General features: G+C 36.4%; 1 protein-coding gene and 1 pseudogene across 1 annotated transcript; one reads left to right on the forward strand and one right to left on the reverse strand.

The window, feature by feature from the left end:
- Positions 1-9839: 9839 nt before the first annotated feature.
- Positions 9840-13574, reverse strand: LOC127674529 (60S ribosomal protein L39-like). The gene is made up of 2 exons (XM_052170268.1): positions 13569-13574; positions 9840-10012 (listed from the first exon to the last, which is right to left on the reverse strand). The coding sequence occupies exons 1-2, from the start codon at positions 13572-13574 to the stop codon at positions 9848-9850; spliced, it is 171 nt and encodes a 56-aa protein (XP_052026228.1). The 3' UTR covers positions 9840-9847.
- Positions 13575-16823: 3249 nt separating this feature from the next.
- LOC127675604 (60S ribosomal protein L37-like) lies at positions 16824-17108 on the forward strand (annotated as a pseudogene).
- The last annotated feature ends 4390 nt before the right edge of the window (positions 17109-21498 follow it).

Genomic DNA, 21498 nt, shown 5'->3' on the forward strand with positions numbered 1-21498 from the left:
TTGCCTAGCCTCTTAGACTTTTCTTTGTAATCTTTGTGCCAGCCTCTATGATGCTACTGTTTGTATTCTGCATTCCTACACAACCAGAATCACAGGGATGATGTTAAAGACTGCTGCCAGCTCAAACTGTATCTGTGCTCTGAATATCTATAGGGGCACCTGAATGCCTAAAATAAAATAAAATAATAAATCCCACCTCCCTAGGTGGCCCTGTGTCAGAGGGGTAACCCACCAATTCAACTCAACTCTTTGTTCTTAGGAAAATGCCTTTCAAATGAATTCACAGTTTTCTAGCTTGGGGTCTGAAATGGATTGGATGATTCCTGGAATGCTGCAAAGCCTCTTTACCGTTATTCCAATGTAAGAGAATTGGCTTTAACTTAATGGTGCCAATCTCTTTAAAAACAAGTCTCTACTTATTCATACCATTCAACTAATTGATGCTTCTGGATAAATAGCAGCTTTTTCAAATATTTTTGCTCTGTAGTCTCTTTACAGACCTGTTTAAGAGCATCCAGCAACGGCCATACTTCAGTCTGAATGCTATTCTTGAAATTTTTCTTTGCCAAATTAGTGAATCTTAAAAACAAAACAAAGCAAAAAAAGAAACAATACTAATTAGCTCCACTCAAAGTTCAAGAACCTGGACAAAAAGTAGATATTTTTGTGACATGAATGGATGTGGTGGTTCGAATGAAAATGTCAATTATGGGCCCATAGGAGTTTCACTATTAAGGAGGTATGGCTTTGTTGGAGTAGATGTGGCTTGTCAGAGGAAGTGTGTTACTGGGGGTGCACTTGCAGATTTCAGATGCTCAGACCAAGCCTAATGTTCTTACTCTTTTCCTGTTGCCATCTGATCCAAATGTAGAACTCTCAACTTCTCCAACTGCCATGCAGTCATGTCTGACTGCATGCTGCTCTGCTTCCTGCTATGATGACAACGGACTAAACCTCTGAATTGTAAGTCAGCCTCAGGTACATGTTTTCCTTTATAAGAATTGCCTTGGGCTGGAGAGATGGCTCAGCAGTTAAGAGCACTGACTGCTTTTCCAAAGGTCCTGAGTTCAAATTCCAGCAACCATATGGTGGCTCACAACCATCTGTAATGAGATCTGATGCTGTCTCCTGGAGTGTCTGAAGATAGCTACAGTGTACTTAGATATAACAATAATTAAAATAAAATAAAAAAAGAATTGCCTTGTTCATGGTATCTCTTCAAAGAAATAGAAAATCTAAGAGAATGGATCTAGTCTAATGTTTAGTAGAATCCTTAGTCCTTTTCAAAACCTTGTGATCCTGGCCTTCATTGTTTTTATCACTTCAGTATTCTGTTTTTTTAAAGTCATTTCAGATATGTTCTGATTGTAGTTAAATATTCTCATGCCTATATCTCTACATTCTTTCAGATTCCTCCCAGAATCTAGTTCCAAAGATTTAAGATACTATAGTGAAGTATAATCACAATAGTGAACCAGTCAGTTCTCTGATACCAGTTTTCTGTGTTAGTCAACTTATCACAGGTGTAATAAAAATATTTGAGAGAATAGATTAAGAGAAGACATTTAGCTTAGCTCATGGTTTCAGAGTGTTCTGTCCATAATGGATAGGAAAGCATAGTTCATGTCACTGTGATCAGGATATAGATAAAGAAGAGAGAAGAAAGAAACTGGGAAAATAAACTCCCAAAGGCTTACCCTCAATGATCTACTTCCTCCTCTTGTACTGCTCTACTGACTGGTAACATTGTACATATTTATGTGTTTTTTAACCATTTGTTTAAATTCATTAGAGAAATACATATTCAAAATTTTGTTGATTTTTAAATTATTTCTTTTTATTTTTGAGAGATATGAGGTAATATATTTTGAATATTGGATAATTATCAGATATATTATTTAAAAATACCTTCTCCAATTCTTGTGTGTTATCTTGTTGCTTTATTGGTAATATTGTTTAAATCAAAAATGTTTTTAATTCTGATGCAATGTAATTTATCCATATTTGGTTTTGTTGGTTTTCTTGCAGTACCATTTCCTAGAATTCATTGCTAAATACAAGGTCACAAAGTTGTAGCTTTGGGATTTCTTCTAAAAGTTTTATAAATTTAACTCTTACTTATAAGTCTTTGATCAATTTTAAAATAAACTATATAATCTTGCATTATTAGTTGAAAATGAAACATGTTTCTGCATTTAGAGAAAAGTCATATCTAGAAACCTAGTGTATTATCTAATAACTAAAAGATATAATTAATTTTTTAAAAGTTTGAGGGGAAGTACCCTGCTTGAACTGATAATGCTGTTCCTTTACACAAAAACCCTTGTGCTTAAACAAACAAGATGTGAAAAAGAAAGAGATGTGTCATATGTGGAATATCTTTCTATCTGTTGTTGACCTACCCTCAGAGACTCGCAAAACAATGTTTTACCAGAAAACTCCACTGTTACAATAGTGACATAACTAACCACTTTATCATTGGATATTAAGTGCAGTTCTCCAAAGAGGATACATATCTGGTACTGTGAATCTGGGTAAAAACCTATAGCTTAGGGAATCACAGTCCCTAAGGATGAGCATACTACTAATGTATTGCTAAATGGACATGTAGCTAAAAATATCTTTGAAATATTTATATCTATACTCTTAAACAAATACTGTTGTTAGTCTTTTTGACTACTGAGAGAGAAAGGTATCTAGAGCCTTCTACAGAAGTGAACTATACCAGCCACAAACCCAACTTATTTAGTCAAGATTTGCCCACCTGTGCAATAGAGGCACAACTGCTATGGGCGTAGCCAGTTGCCTTCTGATTGGAACTGAGATCCATTGTACAAGATGGAAGTAACCCTTAACTGTTACTATAAGCCTGGTTTTTAGGTATTTCTTTTTATTTTGGCAATTGTATGATGGTCATTTGATGTTAATACAAGAAAAGCTGGGTGAAGTTTATATCTCTCTGTACTATTTTTATAACTTTTACTTTTTATTATATTTTAAGAAGTTTTATCTTTCCAATTGTTGTGAAATCCTAAAATTGCTCCAAAACAAGATTTAAAACCAAACTCTATTACATAGTATAGCATAACATAACATTGATTTGTATTAGAGGTAAGCATCATATAGCATTAAATTCATCTTAAGGATTTTTATACTATGTAGGTTAGTGGATTTCAACACATTTACATGATCTCCAGCCATCATAGCTAGTTTTAGAGCATTTTCATCACCTCCAAAAGAATTTTCTGTACCCATGAAGCAATCATTTTCTGTTTTGTTCTCCTCTGCGCCTTTGGAAACCACTAAACTGATGATGGATTTGCCTCTTCTCTACGTTTCATATAAATTGGATGGAACAGTATGTGCTCTTTTCTGCTTTTGTTTCTTCCCTTTAAGTCTTAGGTATACACTAAGGAAAATTAAAAACAGATGTTTTAAAAATTTGTACACTAGAGCTTTGTTTTGTCGTTGTGTCTTTACTTGGTTGAGGTCAGCCCTAAATACAAATGAGCAATGCTAAATGGACTCCACAGCTTGCATCTCCATTTACATATGTACGTATGTAACAAGAATAATTAAAGAAGAAGACATTCTGAAGCTGAGGAGTGAGGCTGCATAGGAGGGGAAGAACCTGCAGTGCAAATTATACAAACATAGTATTCATGTATGGAATTCTCAAAAATAAATAGTACAACAAATGTTATAAGTTGTGCAAAATTATCACTAGTGACCTAAATCATAATACCTGAAAATACAAACAACTGAAGATATTAGTCCACTGATGAATGTATTAAAAGTATGGAATAGACATACAATGGGATACTAAAATGGATGAAGTACATACTGTAATGTGGGTAAACCTTAGAAATGTTACTCTGAATTGAATCATATTATTTAAGTTGCCATATGCAGACATGTTCCAAGGCTTTGTATAGTATAAAAACTTTAGCAAAATCACTGAAATAATTGATTCAAAGGAACACAAAAATAGTTTAATATTGAGTTCTCTACTATTTTGTAGGTATCCAAATTTTTGTAAATGTGACACCCTGCATTAAACTGTATATGCAATAAGTATATGACTATTTGTATGTATCATGAAGGATTACTAAGTCAATAGCATAAATGTATTCTGCAGAAAAGTGACTTTTTAGTATGTGTAGAAAATATGCCTAAAACAATCTCTAAAAATATCCATGTAAGATTATAATTTTTGTTTTGCTTCCAGGAATTTGTGCTTTATGAGAATTAACACATGTATGGGAAGATACAGTAGAAATATAAAAAGTAAGAATGTTTGTTCAATTTTAGGTCATCTTTATGCATTTGTGTTCTCATCTTTTTAAAATGCCAAAGACCACATAAATGTTCACATATGCATAAAATGGCTTAAAACTACACTAAGCTGTTAACACTGGTTACCTCTAAGAAGTTGTTAAAGAGGGAAAAGTAGAGAAAATTTTTATTTAAAACCCTATGTGTTGCTTTGTTTTCTCCTGATAATTACAAGTTTTTACATCTCTTTACTTTTGGGGATGTCATTCAATTCACTGTGGTTCACACAGCAGGATTAGATACTATGATTTTGTGTGACTCCCTTAATTTTACACATTAGGAAATAAATCCAGAAAATGAAATGGCTTATTCAGGCACAGCCTGTACTAGAAGCACTTTGAGGAAGTAAATCCTCCAGACTCTTGGAGTTCTTTTTTCCATTCCCCCACACCTGTTGAGTTACATTGCCCATTCCTATGAAATATAATCACAAAACCATCAGTCATTCCAAATGTTCCAAGGATGTTTCCGGAGTGCACGATTCAGAACAGCAATGGAAAGATTCTCACAGTACAATATTTGTCTGTTACCATAATCCTAAAACCGGCAATCACATTTCCAAGAATGAAAACAGATGCAAATGTATAAGCATTTGGAACTGAAACATAGGCATGTGTTCAGAGGCCATGAATAGCTTCTTTTTCCTCCCTAGACATAGTTTAACGATGTGATCTTTTCAGCTTTCAGAAGAGCAACGGCTGAGATTCCAGCTTAATCCTTAGGTAACAACCCCCATTGAGGCCAGTTGGGACTGTGCCTAGTATCTTATGTAGGGAATTCTGTATTAATGGTGTGGCTGTTGGGAAGGAAAGGGGTGTCATAATGACCTTCAGACCTAGTAACTACCTGAATGTCTGGATGATGAGATTTGTGCTGTGAAAATATTCAATTATTACATTGCCAGAATTTAAAATACGGTCTTAACATTTTAGAGCCATGAGGAAGATTAAAGTATTTGATCCATATTATAGAAGATAGATAGCGTCTTTTTCATCTTTAGGATAACAACTGAGAAGGAATTGACTGGAGTTTTCACTGCTTTATTTGCTCAGAAGATCTTAAAGCATGGTTTTCTAGACTACCAGCATTAGTGAGACTTGTGTTCCAAATTGGTTTTTTAATAAGACAAACTGTGGTCATCCAAAATGAGAATTTTCTCTACCATTTGTAAGTTACAATTTGTTGTGTATCTCCTTTGAGCCAAGCTCTGTGCTAGGTTTGTCAGTGTATATTGTAACATTTACTTCTTCAAGCAAGGCTTTTTATGTACTAATTACATAAGGTTGGCACTTAAAACCAGAGTGCTGATCTCTAAACTATAAAGTAGGTAACCCAGATTTCTTTTCTGCACTCTTCCACTTTACACTCTTGATGCCATGACACTACTTCTAAGTTTCTAACATTTTCATGTGATAGAGAGTTAGCCATAAGAATTCTGACTTTTTCACTTACTGTGTGACTTCAGGTAACACACTTCCTTTGGGCTTCAGTGTATTTGTAAAATGAAAGTGTTGTATTTACCTTTGACCTTTCCATCAACAGATCCTCGTATGTACACCAGGGATGTGAATGATATCCTTTCATACATTTATTTTGTTTTAGTTCCTAGTTTTCTAACTTGTATCCTTAACTAAAAAATAGATATTCCAGAGTTTTGAATTTTGCACAGCATGCTTTAATTATATTCACCTCCAATGTTTCCCAGAATGACCCAGCTTGCCTATCCATCCAAGTTTGTGTACTTCTCTTTTAATTCCTTCAAGATCTTGTGTGTTGTGAAAAATTCTTGAAACTGTGACTGGAGTTTGGTCTGATAGGCTTAGACATATTTTTATGCATCATGTCCCTACCACTTTGAGTTTATACGTTTAGCTATTTGGCTATAGCTTGAAGATGATTCTATATAGTCATGCAACTCCTCTGGCTCTTACACTCTTTTTCTGCCTTCTTTCACAAGTATCCCTGAATCTTGGGAGGGTGTATACACATTCTTTAGTTTCTTATTCTCTGTAATCAGGTAGTTGTGAGTTTCTGTGTTCATTGATCTGCTGTAAATAGAACTATTCTTTTTTCATAATGACTGAGGGACATACTGCTGTATGGATATGATAATTCATTAGGAGAAATCCCATGTCTATTTATCAGCAAAATAATAGTCAGTTAGAATATTAGTACCATGTTCTTTACTAAGGCCTACAGGTGCTTCTTCCAACAAAAATGGAAGGAATGGGTTTCATCTCGTGAAATAGGACCTAAATTCAACCAGAAAGTGGTTGGTTGCCCCATGACATTCATGCTACTATGGCAACACTGGACACATTTTGCCAGACAATCATCGTTGTAGCTTGTAGAATCCACAGCTGGATATAATTGACAAATATTTTTCTCCTCTGGGAACTTGCATTGAACTTTCCAGTACTATAAAGTCTAGCCAACAGGGACAAAGCTCCATTTGAGCTTTTGTTTCATCACATTCTCACACTCAAGTATATGGTATCTTCAGCTGTAGGGATTTTGCTAGCAAATTCTGGAGGGTAACCAAGAGACCATTAAACTTGTAGTGTTTGGGAATCTATGAGACCTCATTTTTTAATGACTCCAAAAGAAGTTCCATTCCTGGCACTGGATTTTTTGTTAACCTCTGGTATCTAGTAGGGACATTGTTACTCTGTTATAAGGTAACTAAATTTTACCTCTTTTTATGTGTGAGAATATATGTATTAGGAAATTTCCATAGTGATAAATTTCCATATGTCCTTTTTGAAAGGTCTTTAGTATCCCTGCCTATACTCCATCCTCTAACACACCCTTTGTTCTTTCACTCACTTTAGACATTCTTGTTTCATTATTCATTTTTTTCAAGACTTAATACTAATACGGTCTATCTTCCCTTCATAGAATATCTCTCCCCACTGCCCCTTGGAAATGTTGTGACCTCTATGGGTATTCTAAATAAAACACATGTATTTGAAGATTCAAAGCTAGCTAGCATTCACAGATGAGAGAAAATACATGATGTTTGTATTTCTGGATCTGAGTTATCTTACTCACAATGATTATTTCCACCACCATCACCTGTGAATTTCATAATTTATTTTTTCTAATAGCTGCATAAAAGTCCATGTATCAGTTGAAATACATCTAGGCATTTCCATTTCTTTGCTGTTATAAGTAGAGAACTGATGAATATGGATAAGCTAGTACAATGCTGTTTTCTTGAAATTTGTGTTGGTGATATCTACATAAATTTGTTCTTCTTATTGTTTAGCATTGTTTTAGCTATACTATGTTTTTTGTGCTTATATATTAAATTTCATGTTTTTCAATTTTGGTGACTAGTTTCCTTAGAATTTTGATAGGGGTTGGATTGATTCCATAGATTTCCTTCAGTAGGAAGGATAATTTCACAATATTAGTCTTGCCAACCCATGAGCATGGCAGGCCTTTCTATCTTCTGCTATAATTTCCTTTTTTTTCAAGACAGGGTTTCTCTGTGTAGCCCTGGCTGACCTGGAACTCACTCTGTAGACCAGGCTGGCCTCGAACTCAGAAATCTGCCTGCCTCTGCCTCCCAAGTGCTGGGATTAAAGGCATGGGCCACCACCAACTGGCTCTGTTATAATTTCCAATTTATTTTTTCAGTGTGTTAAAGGTTTCATTGTACAAGTCTTTCACTTATTTGGTTAGATTTATTCCAAGATCTTTTTGAGGCTATTGGGAATTGTATTGCTCCCTTGATTTCTTTCTTGGCGTGTTTTTTTTATTTGTGTGCCCATTCATTTTGTATTCTGATACTTTGTTAATGTATTTATCAGCCCTAGTGGAGTCTTCAATATGTAGAATTATATCATCTGCAAATAAAGGTACTTTGATTTCTTCTCTTCCTATTTGTATTCTTGTTTTTCACTATCACTAGTCTTTCTGCTCTTGTTAAGACTTCAAGTACTATGTTGAGCAGAAAGGGCAGGAGTGGATATTCTTTTTTTTCTTCTTTATTAATAATTTTTCTATTCATTTACATCTCAGGTGATATTCCTCTTCCCAGTTACCCCTCCACAACCCCCATCCCACATCAACCCTCTCCCCCTCCTCTTTGCCTCTATGAGGGTGAGCTCCACCCACCCACCCTCTCCTTCCCACAGCTCCAACATTCCCCTATGCTGGGGCATCAAACCTCCATGGGACCAAGGGCCTCACCTCCCATTGATATCAGACAAGGCCATCCTCTGCTGCATATGTATCCAGAGCCATAGATCCCTCCCTGTACACTCTTTGGTTGGTGGTCTAGTCCCTGGGAGCACTGGATGGTCCTACCAGCTGACATTATTCTTCCTAAAGGGTTGCAGTCCCCCCTATTCCTCCAGTCAGCTCCCTCACTAGGGTCCCTAATTCAGTCTGACAGTTGGCTGTGAGCATCCACATAGGAGTAGAAATTCTTTTTTTATTGGATATTTTCTTTATTTGCATTTCAAATGTTATCCCCTTTCCTGGTTCCCCCTCCCAACCTCCCATCCCATCCCCCTACCCTGTGCTTCTATGAGGGCCTTACCCACCCTCTTCTGCCACCCTACTTTGGTGTCCACCTAAGCTGAGGCATCAAGCCTTCACAGGACCAGGGACCACTCCCCCTGTTGATGATAGACAAGCCCATCCTCTGCTACATATGCAGCTGGAGTCATGGGTCCCTCCATGTGTACTCTTTGATTGGTGGTTTAGTCCCTGGGAGCTCTGGGGCAGGGGTCTGGTTGGTTGATATTGTTGTTCTTCCTATGGGGTTGGGAAGGAGAGGATATTCTTAAGACATTCTCTCTCAATTAACCTGGACCCTTGGGATCTCTCATATACTGAGCCACGAACCAGGCAGCATAAACCAGATGATATCAGGTCCCCAGCACATATGCAGCAGAGGACTGCCAGGTCTGGATTCAGTCAGAGAAGATGCACCTAACTCTCGACAGACTTGGGGCCCAAGGGAGTGTGGAGGTCTGGTGGGGTTGGGGGTGGGTGCAGACATCCTCTTGGAAATGGGGGGAAAATTGTGGGAGTTGGAACACTTGGAGAGTGGACCAGAAGGGGAATAAAATCTGGACTGTAAAAAAAGATTAAAAAATAAATTTTTAAAAAAGGAAAAAAATAGACATTCTCAAAGTGTGATTTCCCATGTTTGATTAGAGACTATTAGGAATGAGAATGTGATTGGAATGTTTTAACAACATCTGAATTTATTGGGTAAATACCCATCAGGAAAACATAGGAACATGTTATGCTTATAGTAGGAAAGATGAATAGTTTGTCAGAAAATATGATGTTGTTTTCTTTTTCTTTTTTAAAGGTTCTAAATTTTATTACTGAACAAACACCCTAATTTAAGACATGAGCAAATCTCCAGATAAAATTAAATTAAATTAAATTAAATTTAAAAAAAAAGAATGTTGAACTCCATCTGGTAGGACGGATCGATGACCACAATTCAGTATAAACCCTCAGTCTTGCCATTTCATTGTGTAAATCCTTACAGACCCAGCTTTGTTCTCCTCCAGTGTCTTCTCTTAGAGTTGTACCTGATTTTGTTACCAGTTTTCATCTGGATCCACTGAGGATTAGGACGGTTTTGCTTTTGTTTCCTGGCCAGGAATTGCTTGATTCTGAAAGTCTTGTGAGAAGAAATGGCAAGAAGCTGAATCAGGGGTAGTGCACAAGATGTCAGAGGAAAGGTGAAGAGAAAAATGATGATGTTGTTTTCTAAGCAGGTTCACTTATGGTCAGATTTTTAGTAGAAGGGAAAAACATTGGAAGATTTTGTCATCCTTTTATTTCATTTCCTAACCAATTACAAATGTGTCAGAATTTCTGTGTGAAGTAGTATTTACCTAGTTTACATAGGGGCAGTAAATTGATAATTATGATTTTTAACCAATGAAATGTCAGAATGGCCATGTACTAATTCATTACATATAATGAAAAGATTGCTAAATTTGAAGTAGGATAGCTTAGATTTAAATCTCCAACCTTGTCATTTGGTACTTATTTTTCTCATTAAAAACTACAATCTCTTTTTTGCCATAGTATCTTTGTGGTAAGAGTTGATAATACACTTCCAGGAAAATGTATGAGCCAGTGTATATGAAAGTATTGAGTCTGCCTTCTTGAGTTCTTTGTATATCTTGGATATAAGCCCTCTGTCAGATGTAGTGTTGGTAAAGATCTTTTCCCATTTTGTTGGTTGCCATTTTGTCCTTTTGACAATGTCCTTTGCCTTACAGAAACTTTGTAATTTAAGAGGTCCCATTTATCAATTCTTGATCTTAGAGCATAAGATATTGGTGTTCTGTTGAGGAAATTTTCTCCTGTGCCCATGTCCTCCAGGGTCTTCCCCAGTTTCTTTTCTATTTGTTTCAGTGTGTCTGCTTTTATGTGAAGGTTTTTGATCCACTTGGATTTGAGCTTAGTACAAGGAGATAAGAATGGATCAATTTGCATTCTTTTGCATGCTGACCTCCAGTTGAACCAGCACCATTTGTTGAAAAGGCTATCTTTTTTCCACTGGATGGTTGTAGCTCCCTTGTCAAAGATCAAGTGACCATAACTCTGTGGGTTCATTTCTGGGTCTTCAATTTTATTCCATTGATCTACTTGCTTGTCACTGGACCAATACCATGCAGTTTTTAACACAATTGCTCTGTAGTACTGCTTGAGGTCGAGACTACTGATTCCCCCAGAAGTTCTATTACTGTTGAGGATAGTTTTAGCTATCCTGGGCTTTTTGTTATTCCAGATGAAACTGAGAATTGCTCTTTCTAAGTTCATGAACAATTGAGTTGGGATTTTGATAGGGATTGCATTGAATCTGTAGATTGCTTTTGTCAAGATGGCCATTTTTACTATATGAATCCTGCCAATCCAAGAGCATGGAAGTTTTTTTCCATCTTCTGAGGTCTTCTTCAAATGGGGGTACAGAGATAAACAAAGAATTTTCACCTGAGGAATATGGAATGGCTGAGAAGCACCTGAAGAATTGTTCAACATCCTTAGTCATCAGGGAAATGCAAATCAAAAAAACCCTAAGATTTCACCTCACAACAGTCAGAATGGCTAAGATCAAAAACTCAGGAGAAAACAGGTGCTGGCAAGGATGTGGAGAAAGAGGAACACTCCTCCACTGCTGGTGGAGTTGCAAGCTACCACTTTGGAAATCAGTCTGGCGTTTCCTCTGAAAAGTGGGAATGATACTTTCAGAGGACCCCACTATACCACTCCTGGGCATATACCCAGAGGATTCCCCAGCATGTAATAAGGATATATGCTCCACCATGTACATAGCAGCCCTATTTATAATAGTCAGAAGCTGGAAAGAACCAAGATGTCACTCAATGGAGGAATGGATACAGAAAATGTGGTATATATACACAATGGTCTACTATTCAGCCATTAGAAACAATAAATTCATGAAATTCTAGGCAAAAGCATGGAGAGGGAGAACATCATCCTAAGTGAGGTAACTCATTCACAAAAGAACACACATGGAATGCACTCACTGATAAGTGGGTATTAGCCTAGAAGCTTGGAATATGCAAAACACAATTCACATATTAAATGATGTCCAAGAAGAAGGAGGGAGTCACCCCTGGTCCTGGAAATGCTCAGAGCAGCAGTGCAGGGGAATACCAGGACAGGGAAGTGGGAAGGGGTAGATTGGGGAACAGGAGGAGGGAAGAGGGCTTATGGGACTTTCAGGGAGGGGGGATCCAGGAAAGGAGAAATCATTTGAAATGTAAATAAAGAATATATCGAATCATAAAAATGAAAGTATTGAAAATGCATCTGAAAGGTAATCTGAATTATAAACAACAAATAATGTCTTTGTCAGGTATTGACATTCATTATAACTCTGAGCTTTGCCCTTGAAAGTTTAGTCACTTTTTTTTTCTTTCTCAGGTAATATAGATACTTGTATTCTCATGCTAATTAGGCTCCTTGTAAACCTGTTTACAGTGTCCCTTCTCCAGTTGATTGTTTATCAGGAATTAAAGAAGCTAACAGCCAATGTCTGGGCAAGGAGACAGAGGTGGGATTTTAGCTTTCCAGGCAAGGGACTCAGGGAAGAGAGGAATGGGTCAAGTTGCCATGCCGGACAAGGAGAGGAGATACCACACATGAAAGGTGCAGAAGAGAGAGCTTAGCCTTCATGTAGGAGTTGGGGATCATGGCTCAAGAGGGCTACATGTCTGGGTCTAGGGCAGCAAAGATGGAATATAGATTTTAGTAAATAATGGCTCTGCGATATCAGAGAGGGTACATCAGCCATGTGGAGGTTAGGAAGTAGTCCAGCGCTGTTTAAGGCATATCTAAATATAAAGGCTGTGTGTGTGTGTGTTTCCTTTGGGAACCCAGAGCATTGAGGTGGGTAGTGAAGAACATGCACCACCAATTTGAGTAGTGTTGATCAGGCACTGTCACAGAGTAGGGTAGATATCTGTTTGCAGCCAAGAAAAGTTTTAGAAAAGTTATTGATTAAAGGTCTTCACATATTTGATCTTAGATTTCATGTCACTCATTCCCTTGCTAGAATTAAGTGCAAATTAAATATGCCATTTTGAGAATATTTCTATAATAACTATTCAGTGGTTCAGAATGACAAAAGTCAAACAGTAAAAGATATACATAATTGGATATATGGAAAGTAGGTCTGCAGGAGAGATAATCTTATAGAATACTGGCCCAAGTATTTGGCAAATTTAGTGAAATTTATGAAGTTACCAATTTATGAAGTTTGATAAATACTAATTGGGGTAAACGTCAAAATTTTTATTATTATAAGATTGCTGAAGTCTAGTGAAAAGAGGGAAGTATCAAAGCACCCAGAGGAAAAATATATATAATTAGATGAAGGTAAGAATGATAGCAAATTTTTTGTCAGAAACTATGCCAGTCAATTTTGACAGAGTGAAGTCCCCTCATATAATGTGAGAAAAAGTATTGAAAGGTTCTGTGTAAGCCACCAAAAGAGAAAAACCAATAAACAATCCTACTCAGCTGTAAAGCCTACAAATTCCAACAGCAACCAGTCTGGCAAGATGTCCCCAATGGTACAATAGTGGAATTTTTATCTTGTAGGGAATCAATAACTGTTACCAAAGGTAACTCAAAAGGAGGATGTTTATATATGTTTCTGTAAATGCAGTCAACTACCCATAGCTGCAGAGATCATATACCCTTGAGGAAAACCTATTTACTGCCATTTTCTTAAATAAATATAATTTCTAAATGTATTCTGACTACTTATTTTTATATTCACAATAAGTGTAGTTCTTATACCTCATCAAAGAGGCCTCTTTTTGCAGGTGATGAAACCTATTACAGAGACCTGTAACTGGCCAAAATGCAGAGAATAAGTGAGTGTGGAGTTGGTGCATCTATGATTAAACTGCTACAACTAAGACTCAGGGAACATTGTTGAAGATGGAACAGAAAGATTGTAAGAACCCATGGACCATGGTACCTACTTCAAAATACTGTTTTTCAGATATAACAGGGAAGCCTTGCTCTCTGAATCTCAATATTATGGTTGCCTAAAGAAGACCTCTATAGGGTTTGGGGATTTAATTCAGTGGTAGAGCCTCCTGGGTTCTGTCCTGAGCTGACGGGGGGGGGGGGGGGGTAATGACAAAATCTCTATAAATAACAGCACCAGCCAACAGAATAGTGTGAGTGGTGGGGATTCATCCTAGCCTGGAAGGTATAGGTAGTCAATGCTGTTAAAAGAGGCATGTGTTCCCTAGTAGGTTGACCAAATGCAAGAAAGATATATCCAAGTACATAGGAGCAACACTAGGTGTACTACACACACACACACACACACACACACACACACACACACACACACACGTAAAGGAGAGGTCATGAATTGGAGGAGTTAGGGGGCATGAGAGAGATTGGAATAACAGATGGAATAGAATTGATATAAATATAGTATTCATTTATTAAATCCTCAAGAAAAAAATTAAATAAAAATTTTTTAACCCGCTGGAAACATATAGAAATATAAGTAATTTTTGAGATAACCAAAAGCTAAGAGAACTTTTTATGAGTATACCAAAACTAGAAGAAATGTTAGAGAAAGACTTTTTGGTATGTGAAAAATTATACAAATGGAAACATGAATATCCATTAAGTAAAAGAAGAAAACAAAAATGTACAAGCATACATAAAATTTCATCTTTCTCAGTCATAATACAGTTTCATGGATAATTGGCCATTTAAAGCAATATTGATGAAGACAATAATAATGATAAATTTTTAAAGCAATATTGATGAAGACAATAATAATAATAAATTTTTAAAGCAATATTGATGAAGACAATAATAATAAATTTTGGGTTTTACTACATATTTAGAAATAAACTATATGATATATGATATTACCAAAATAGATGATAGGTGAGAAATGGAAGTATAGTGTAAGAATATTGCATCTAGATTTCTCTGATATTATTGGTGATGGACAATGACAAATTAAATACATATAATGAATCATATGATAAATACTAAAGCCCCACAAAATATGTAGATAATTAGTCAATAAAGAAGATGAAATGGGCCGGGCGATGGTGGCACACGCCTGTAATCCCAGCACTCTGGGAGGCAGAGGCAGGTGGATTATTGAGTTCAAGACCAGCCTGGTCTACAGAGTAAGTTCCAGGACAGCCAGGGCTATACAGAGAAACACTGTCTCCAAAAAAAAAAAATGAATAAATAAATAAGATGAAATGGAGTATTAAAAACATACAATTCAAAGAAAACAGAGTATAGGACAAATATAGGGCCTGGAGAGATGGCTCAGTGGTTAAGAGCACTGACTACTCTTCAAGAAGTCCTGAGTTCAGTTTCCAGTACCCACATGGTGGCTTACAACCATCTGTACCGGGATCTGATTCCCTTTTTCTGGTGTGCATGAATACAGAGTACTCATACATTAAATACATAAATATTTTAAAAACTATTATGCTGATAAATTAAATTCCAGACACATTGAATACTAGGCTATGTGTAATAGTCTAAATGTTCCATTTAAAGAGGACAGATAGGACAAAAATAATACTTTACAATTTGTACAAGAAATATGCTCTGATGATCAAATTTATCTAAGTAGATGAAACTAAGCAAAACAGTCTTTGATCAGGAATATAAACCAAGCTATACTTTATCTCCACCAAACTTATAGATTAATTACTAGAAAATAAAATTATTCTATAATTGAACATGATGTTTCTATATTTTATTTTTTATTTCATGAGAATAAGAGCCTTTCTACACAATTTTGTTCACTTAAACAAGTAAAGATTAATAACAGAACAATTTTAAAATGTATATAGATTAAAAAATCTGACACAGTTTTTACATATTCCACAGAATTTATTATTTGGTTCATTAAAATACAAGGGCATAGAGGGTTGGGAGGGGAGATATGAGACTGGCTACAGACAGGAATGGCAAAGGGATGCGATGTAAATTATATTTTAATTTACAAACAATGCATGGTTGAAATATTTCCTTTATTTTAGCAAGGTAGATAAAACAGATGTAAGGCAATACTGCAAAACACACCTTAGCTTTAGAAAAAGCTTCTCTATTACATAATAAACAACAAATCCAATGTTTGTTCATTCGCAAAAAAACTTATATGTATGCCTTCAGTTTTTTCTATTGAGAGATATTCTATTTGCTGTCCTCAGAAAATGCATGGATGAGCATGCATAAAAGAACAAATATATTTATGCATATGTGTAACATTATTCTACATCCTTGCCAAAGTGCTTAAGCATTCATATTGCTTGTCAGAGGCTTTTCTGGCCAGTATGGTTAAATAATAACATTTGAGCTATGATCCACCTTGTAATTCTGTATATGTCTATGGTGTGAGAAATGAGACAGTATGTATACAATGGTCTGAGTCTAGAGGAGACTCATTTAATTCTGCCTAGGGAGTGTGGACAGCAAGAAGGGGATGCAATTGATAGGAATCCAGAGAAACATAAAACAAATATAAGGATTCCTCATGATTAAGGTTCAGGAAGAGGACAGACCATGCACAAATCAAGTAGGGAATGACGACAAAGAAAATATAATTCACTGAAGGAAAAGCAGACAATATAAACTGCTTAGTGGAGAGATCTATAGGTGAGATGTGGTTGAACGGAAAATATTCCCCTTTCTCCCACTCCTTCCAGTTACTACCTACTAAGTACTTAAAAGCATCAGACAGAATTCAATGCTTTATGTAAATCACTTCATTTGAATCTTGTACCAGTACTGTGTATTACTATCATGCTAATTGTACAGAAGCAACTTGCCCAAAGGTGCTGGACAATAGGAAAGTCTTATTTTTGGTATTTAAATTATTATCTTCAATAGATTCACCATCTAGGGAATATTTTCTGTTTCTCTAATTCCCTTTTTTAAAGAAGCATAGCCTAGGTGGTAGAAGCAAGATGATGAAAGGAATGTCATTCTTTGAAAAGTGTCACAATAAGACATACATGCTGTGCTGCTTCTGTGGTTCTAAGGCCTACCGCCTTCAGAAGTAGACCTGTGGCAAATGTGATTTCCTTGCCAAGCCAAGAGAAAGTATAACTGAAGTATAAAGCCTAAAACATTCCTGGACAGGACAGACGAGGCACATAAAAGTTGTCTATCACAGATTCAGACATGGATTCCGTGAGGGAACAACACCTAAACCCAAGAGGGCAACTGTTGCAGCATCCAGTTCATCTTGAGCATTTCAGTCACGAAATAAATGTTCTGGTTTCAAAAACTCTGGAAAAAAGAAGCATACTGGAGTAAGTGGACTAACAAAGTCTAGACAAGGTCTTGTTCTTAGTTACCATTCAGAATTTGATGGTAAGAGTCTATTGCTAAAAACACCATTAAACTTTAGTCATAGGATATAACGCAATCAAACTGGTACTGACCTAGACATTTCACACCTGTTACCTAGCTTTCATCATCCTAGAATGTGCTAGCCATACTCCTGGGGGAATAAAATATCACTAGTCTTACTCAGCTGTGAACCCTGTGAACTACAATATAAAACTGACAAGATATATCCACTGATGTACTAGAGGTATGAATGTTATAGGAGTAACCATCTACTCTGTGATTGGATCTGAAGACCACTTCACAAGATGGAACTCATGCCTGGCACTGTTACTTGGGCCCCAAACCCACAGTTGGCTACATCATAGGCTCTAGGGGAGAACCTACTATTATTATTCTGAAAAATGGACAGAGCTATAAATTGTTCCTTCAAATATTATCTTTATATGCATAGAATAGATCATTTCTCAACCTTTGTCAGAAAAGCTTTGTTTTGTAGTAGATGGTAATTAGTATAGACATCTCCAACTGGCCAACACGCAGAAAGTAGCATGTTCAACTTTAAACAGGACAACTGTGTTATACCCCCTACCCTCAAAATGTAGGGATCATTGTGGGAAAGCTGGTGAAAAGGTTGTAGGAATCAGAGATAATAGATGTCTGCAGTAAAACTGAATCTTCTGGACTCACAGTGATTGTCAGTGCATGCATGCATTAGATCTATAAAAGGTAGAGCTGGCAAAATACCAGACTCAAAGTTTCACTGCTGCTAAGGTGCTATTGTACTGGCAAATGATGGCTTCTGGGGAAAGAATTGTCAGTTTCCTTCAGAGATGAGAATCCTCATCTCTGAAGGTTGACATGCTGCAGTTAATGGCCCCACACCCATTACACCAAGTGGACTAAGTTTTTAAAGAGAGCATACAAAGTTGGGATATGTGTGTATAGATAGTGGAGAAATTGAGTAAGAGAGAAAGAGGGTATTTGATCAAAATGTATTATGTGCATGTATGAAATTCTCAAACAATAAAAAACAAAAACAAAAATTTAAAAAGAGAGTTGGACATCTTAGTTCCTTTAAACTCTGGGATTCCAGAAAATTATTTAACATCATTATGGTTATAAAAAAAAAACCCAAAGAAACACATTAGGTTGTTTTTCTAATTTTGAAATGAGCATTGACAAAATGCAGACATTGGGTAGGAAAAAATACCTGGGAGGTAGAATTTTTTAAAGTCAATAACTCAGAGAGAGCCTGGAAACTATCTAAAAACCCACGATGCATGTGGCTAGAGATCAAAAATACCAGGGACTTGGAGAAAAAATAAACAACCACAGCATAACTACCTGCCTAAATCAAAGAGGCTTTTGCAGGGAGAGTATGGTATCTTTCAAAGGCTTGAAAGAAGGTCCAAATTGAGAGAACATGGAAGGACACAACTTGTATGGATTGGGGGAAGGAATTTCAAAGAACCCAGACTAGGGGTCATGGGGGAATACAGAGAATTTCCGATGAGGCCTAGCATTTAAAGGTCTGAAGACGAATTTTATAGTGGGAAAGGTGGTTGCTTGGCTATATACTTTGTTTCATTATAAGGGTTTTCAATCATTTCTCCACCACCAAACCGGTTGTGCTATCCCCAATTTCTCTCTGTTCTCTTAAAAGCAAAGTGTTTTTTTTTTTCATTTAAGATAGCTATTTAATTTTCCAAACTTATAAAAGCAAAGGACTTGAACTACTTTTTCTTCTTTAAAGACTTTGTTAGTAAAGATGACTTAAACTTGTGTGCTAAGCCCTGAATAATTTATTTAATTTTCCCTTTTTTTTAGTTAGTAACATGCAATAGAAAAATATTCCCATTGCACCTTATTTTAGTACTGCAGCCAGCCTGAAAATATATTCCATATTGGTGGGAAATAAGAGGGAAATAAAGGATGTAACTCTTTTTTTAAAGATCCATTTATTTTTTATTTTATGTTCATTGGTGATTTGACTGCATGTATGTCTCTATGATCCCCTAGAATAGGAGTTACAGACAGTTGTGAGCTGCCATATGGATGCTGGGAATTGAACCCAGGTCATCTTGAAGAGCAGCTAGTGCTCTCAACCGCTGAACCATCTCTCAAGCCCCTCTATGTAACTCTTGAGTTCATAGTAGCAACACTGTTTACAGGGAGAAAAAGTCATAAAGAGCAGAATTATCTGATTTTGAATGATAAAAGAGATAGAAAGATATTTGAAGAAGAGTCACAAGAAATGGATCGTTTGCTGGAATGAAAGTACTTATGGATATGCTGCAGTCCTGTTCATGGTTTTGAGTGAGATAGTTTTGAGTGTTTAACACCTATACAACTCTCTTTTTGGAGAATATCCAGTTCTGAGTTCCTCTCTCATTTAAAACTTCCTATAAAGCATGTACTTTTATAATTAATAATTGAGGAAATAACTTCTAAATAGGGATTGAATTATTAGAAACAAATGTTCTCCATTAGTAGGATGTCTTACATAGAATGGTAAGATGGCTAATGCTGATAATTAAATTATGACTGGACATAGCTATGTGACATCTCCAAATTTATTTATCAAATTTCTTGCTGGTATGCTTGCTATTCCAGTGATAAATGGCTCACCAGATGTTGGAAAAAGCCTTGTCATTTGAGGTTTCTTTATTTCTTTGACTTGTGGTAATGCATTCTTAGATAAAAATAATGATCAACATGTAGTTGAGCAAATAAACCTCAGGATTGGACATTTGTAGGTATTCAAGGTCAGAAAGAGGCCATCCCATATTATCCAGCTGTTGGAAGGGAGAAATGGAAAACTATTCTGCTCTTTCCAGCTGTTTCAAGAGGTAGATAATTTTTCTCAAGAAAGCTTAGAGGATCCGCTGTGATAAAAGTGTGGGAAATATATTTATCAGTATGAAGTGCCTCAATACTTCCGACTTGGCACTAATGTACCTAAGTTAAGACTTTCTAAAAACAATTTCTTCATTTTTCACCTGGAAACTGTGTGATGTGTTTTACTGTTCCTAATTATAAAAATGTCATATATTTAGATTGAAGTGTATAGATTACAAAGAATGCTCACTTTTTTGGGAGGTCTTATTTGATATTGCCAACAGTCTTAGTGAAAGGGATGTAACTGTCTTCATTTGACAAATGATCGAGTAAGGCTTGGAGAGATTAAGTAACTTTCTTGAGATTTCACAGCTGTGGAAGAAGTAAAGCTGGATGTTATTAAAAACACATTTTCCTGGCTCCAGAATCTAGTGTTCTCTTGCAGTATTACATTTCCTCTCAATCAATAGTAAGGAAACTCTGAAAGTGAAAATGGTCGGATCATACAATCTGGCACAAATACACACAGAGAGAAAGAGGAGAGAGAGAGAGAAAGATCTGTCTGAAACTTCACTGAAACTTTGCTCCATTTTTAAATATAATCCTAACTTTTTCCATAGTCTCTCAATTCCCCCTTTACTTGAATAAGAAACCAGGGCAGAAAATTAGCCTCACTCATACCTTCTGTTTCCCCAAGACAAAGCAGGGACACTTTAATCCTAAGTAAGAAGCAGGGAAAACGTGAACAGGGAGAATGAAACACAGACTAATATCCCATGCTTTTTTCAAATGTACAGAACTAAGACAGAAAATAAGACTTAAAACAGGAGAAGCTGTAAGGAAAAAGAGGGACCAGCTAATTGAGAGCAGCATGAAATAGCAACTGGAGGAGAGAAAGATCAAAGTTCCAAGTGCATGATAGTCCCTACATGAGAATGTGATAAAGAAACCCATCATTTTGTGCAATGAACAAATGCTAATACATTTGAATAAAAGAAAATTACTATTAGGGAGTGTTACTGAAGCTATTTTGTGACAGGGGGCTGTCTATCAGGTTGTCATAGAAACAAAGCCCTCTCAGATACTGGAAGGAAGAGGAGTCTAGACCACTAGCCCATCAAGTTCTCACCATTGAGACAAGGATTGTCCCTCAGTGGCACTGAAACCCTTAACCTTTCTTAAACAGTGAAGTCTTCAGTTTGAAAGGACTTCATCAAAGAGCCTGAAACAGAAAGGGCACTGTATATTCTTGAATGAGGACACTTACTTGTGTAACCTGGGTCCAAGCTCACACAAAGTTATCCACTGGCACTTTAGCTGAAATCCCAATGCAACTCTATATTGTCAGGGACCATAGATGTATCCTGCTAGGATCCCATATTGCCTGTCACTTATTAGACTACCAGGACAACATCTAGTTTCTGTGTTGGAGTGCCTCTGTTTTCTGTT

The sequence above is a fragment of the Apodemus sylvaticus genome, chromosome X (genome assembly GCF_947179515.1).
Source record: "Apodemus sylvaticus chromosome X, mApoSyl1.1, whole genome shotgun sequence".
Lineage (NCBI taxonomy): Eukaryota > Metazoa > Chordata > Mammalia > Rodentia > Muridae > Apodemus > Apodemus sylvaticus.